Here is a 4,184-nt window from a genome sequence, read left to right on the forward strand (position 1 = left end):
GGGAAGTCCTAGGGAGGAGGGAGGGAGCTTGTTTTCTGCTGCCCTGCAGACTAGGACACAAGGGAACAAGGGCTTCAAACTACAGGAAAGAAAGGAGATTCCACCTGAACATCAGGAAGAACTTCCTCACTGTGAGAAGGGCTGTTCGACAGTGGAACTCTCTGCCCCGGACTGTGGTGGAGGCTCCTTCTTTGGAGGCTTTTAAGCAGAGGCTGGATGGCCATCTGTCGGGGGTGCTTTGAATGCGATTTCCTGCTTCTTAGCAGGGGGTTGGACTAGATGGCCCATGAGGTCTCTTCCAACTCTACTATTCTATGATTCTATGATCTCTTCTCCGTGCCCTGTGTTCCTGGGCCTGCCTAGGGCTCCTTGGCACTGCCTAGGGCGCAGTGCATGCCTTGTGTGTCTCCAATTTCACTACGACAGGCTCCGGCCGCACTCAGAGGCCTCCTGGGGCTTTCTGGAGAGATCAGCCGGTCAGCTGAGAATGCCTGTCAAGCAGCCAGGCCCCGTGCCCTCCCCGTTGCCGGCGTCTCCCTTGGGCGGCCCAGAGAGGATCCCAGGCCCCTGCTCTCTCCGATTCTCGCTTCTGGACCCTCACCACCCAGCCCTGCACTGAACACCAAGACCTTTTGCAGAGCGCTTTCCTTAATCCCTGGGATTCTTTATATAGGAATTAATCTTTCGTCACAGTGCGAGAGATGGGAGACCCGGGGCGGGGTGTATGCATCCATCTCTGGCGTGGAGGGCTAGGGTTGCATGGCGTGGGATTTGCACTCTCTCCTGGTCTGGGCTTAGCTTCGCCTTTCTTCATTGGGGCAGGGAGAGTAGAAAAGCAGCCCGGCAAAACCCTCTTAGGCTCATGGTGAGTGGGAGTCAGGGAGCATAGCAGAATGGCTGAACAAGAAGGTAGTGGCTTGCAGGTCCTTCTGTCTACTCTTCAGGTAAGAGGATTTCAGATTAGCTGGAGAGAGCTTGTGTCTGTGTCTGGCTTCCTTCCTTCCTTCCTTCCTTCCTTCCTTCCTTCCTTCCTTCCTTCCTTCCTTCCTTCCTTCCTTCCTTCCTTCCTTCCTTCCTTTATTCCTTCATCTCTCTTCCAAGACAAGCCATGACAACTTTGAAACTGTCAGACACTTCTATCAGTGTAGACGAAAGCCCTTTGCGGTCACACCGGGTGCCTGAAACGAGGCTGAGCTCCAAGCCAGGAAGTCTGGTTTCAAATCTCGCCTCTGCTATGAACTTATCAGCTGGGTTGCCAAGGCTCTCAACTTCAGCCCTCTAACGGCAACAGCAGGACGAAGTTGGGAGTCCGGCTTGCAGGGTTGTTGTGAGGGCTGTGGGGAGAACCGTTTGCCAAATGCTTTGAACACTTCGAAGGGTTATATAAGCCATGAAACGATATTACGATTTTATTTTTCAACCGACCCCATTTGTTCCAAATCCCTTGCAAGGTCTATCATGGGCAGGCCTGTAGCGAGGGGGTGGTTTTAGGGGTTCAACCCCCCCCCCCGAAATTTTTCAGGTTATAAAAAAATCTGGTTTACTCATGAATTTTAACTGGTTAACCAAATCCCCATGCTAAGTCTATGAGATGCAAAACATTAAGTGTCCCTCCAGGCACTATCTCAAGCAGATATTGACAGGTTTGTAGCGGGGAGAGGTGTGTGCTAGGGGTTCAACCCCCCCCACCCCCCCAAAATTTTCAAAACCCCTCCCGAATTTTTTTTCTGGCTACGGCCCTGATCATGGGCTTTGAACTTTACAAAAGAAGAAGATGGATTTGTTTTCATCCAACACTCACTTATCCAACGTTCTGGATTATCCAACGCATTTTTGTAGTCAATGTTTTCAATACATCGTGATATTTTGGTGCTAAATTCATAAATACAGTCATTACTACATAGCATTACTGCGTATTGAATTACTTTTTCTGTCAAATTTGTTGTCTAACATGATGTTTTGGTGCTTAATTTGTAAAATCATAAACTAATTTGATGTTTAATAGGCTTTTCCTTAATGCCTCCTTATTATCCAACATATTCGCTTATCCAACGTTCTGCTGGCCCGTTTATGTTGGATAAGTGAGACTCTACTGTATAAGCAATAAAATGGTATTACGATTTTATTTTTCAACCGACCCCATTTGTTCCAAATCCCTTGCAAGGTCTATCATGGGATTCGAACTTTACAAAAGAAGAAGATGGATTTGTTTTCATGCTAAAAATGTATACAGTAGAGTCTCACTTATCCAAGCTAAACAGGACAGCAGAACCTTGGATAAGCGAATATCTTGGATAGTAAGGAGGGATTAAGGAAAAGCCTATTAAACATCAAATTAGGTTATGATTTTACAAATTAAGAACCAAAACATCATGTTATACAACAAATTTGACAGAAAAAGTAGTTCAATACGCAGTAATGATGTAATTACTGTATTTACGAATTTAGCACCAAAATATCATGGTATATAGTAGAGTCTCACTTAAGTTTCTGGATTATCCAAGCCATTTTTGTAGTCAATGTTTTCAATATATCATGATATTTTGGTGCTATTTTGGGCAGAAATAGGTGGGATAATGGTTTATAATCCTGCTTAGTGCTTTATTTATTTATTATTTATTTATTAGCGACATTTATATCCTGCCCTTCTCGCTCCGAAGGGGACTCAGGGCGGCTTACAAGTCATATGTACATACAATATATTAGATTATTCGTATAGCACAATATAAGCATTATATATTGCTATATTGTGCTATAACACTATATTGTAATATTGTTAGTAATATTACATGTAATATAAATATACCATTATAATAGCATATTATTATTACCGTATATACTCGAGTATAAGCCGACGCAAATATAAGCTGAGGCACCTAATTTTACCACAAAAAAACTGGGAAAACATTTACTCCAGAATAAGCCGAGGGTGGTAAATTTCAGAAATAAAAATAGATACCAATAACATTACATTAATTGAGGCATCAGTAGGTTAAATTTTTACATAAAGCTCAAATTTAAGATAAGACGGTCCAACTCTGATCAAATCATTATTCTCATCTTCTTCAATGTAAATGTACTTATGTATCCTTTTAATAATAATAATAGAGTAAAATAATACAGGTAATAATAATAATAATAATAATAATAATAATAATAATAATAATAATAATAATACATCACACAGTCCTAGACAATTGGGAAGTGTTCGACTTGTGATTTTGTGATACGAAATCCAGCATATCTATCTTGTTTGCTGTGTCATAATAAAATAATAATAATAAATAATACAGGAAAATAATACATGTAGTAATAAAGAGAGTAAAATAATAAATATAATAATAAGATCAGAGTGAAACAATAAAAGCATTAATAATACAGTAGAGTCTCACTTATCCAAGCTAAACGGGCCAGCAGAAGCTTGGATAAGCGAATATCTTGGATAATAAGGAGGGATTAAGGAAAAGCCTATTAAACATCAAATTAGGTTATGATTTTATAAATTAAACACCAAAACTTCATGTTATACAACAAATTTGACAGAAAAGTAGTTCAATAAGCAGTAATGTTATGTTGTAATTACTGTATTTACGAATTTAGCACCAAAATATCACAATATATTGAAAACATTGACTACAAAAATGGCTTGGATTATCCAGAGGCTTGGATAAGCGAGGCTTGGATTAGTGAGACTCTACTGTAATAATAAAAATAGAGTAAAATTAATGTAATAGTAGCAACAATAATAGAGAAAAATAATAAATGTAATAATACCAATAATAATAGAGAAAAATCATAAGTGTACCATATATTCTCGAGTATAAGTTGACCCAAATATAAGCCAACCAGGTCCCTCACCCGAGCATAAGCCGAGGGGGCCTTTTTCAGTCTTAAAAAAAGGGCTGAAAAACTAGGCTTATACTCGAGTATATACAGTATTACATTATTCATCAGATTCATCAGAGTCATTTGAAATGTAAAGAAATCTTTACAATCATCTGCTGATCTGCCACAAGCTTTTCCTCTAGACACAACTTATTGTACCTAGAAACAGCATTTTAAAATAAGCCTTATTTTATTTCAATAAATACAGCAACCAGCAATAAAAATATTTAAAATGGTGGCAGTGGATTCTCTACCTGTAGGAGTTGGATGGGCATCTTTCAGAGTTGTTTTAGTTGTGT

General features: G+C 39.7%; 1 protein-coding gene across 2 annotated transcripts in view; it reads left to right on the plus strand.

Annotated features, from left to right (window-relative positions):
- Nucleotides 1-507: 507 nt before the first annotated feature.
- agbl1 (AGBL carboxypeptidase 1) overlaps nt 508-4,184 on the plus strand; it is a 581,450-nt gene continuing 577,773 nt past the window's right edge. Inside the window, exon 1 of one of the 2 annotated variants that reach the window (XM_062963555.1) lies at nt 508-944. In XM_062963555.1, coding sequence (XP_062819625.1) covers nt 894-944 — 51 coding nt within the window. In that variant the 5' untranslated portion in view covers nt 508-893. The remainder of the gene's footprint in view (nt 945-4,184) is intronic. The other variant, XM_062963554.1, reaches the window with a different exon arrangement.

The sequence above is a fragment of the Anolis carolinensis genome, unplaced genomic scaffold (genome assembly GCF_035594765.1).
Source record: "Anolis carolinensis isolate JA03-04 unplaced genomic scaffold, rAnoCar3.1.pri scaffold_11, whole genome shotgun sequence".
Taxonomy (NCBI): Eukaryota; Metazoa; Chordata; class Lepidosauria; order Squamata; family Dactyloidae; genus Anolis; species Anolis carolinensis.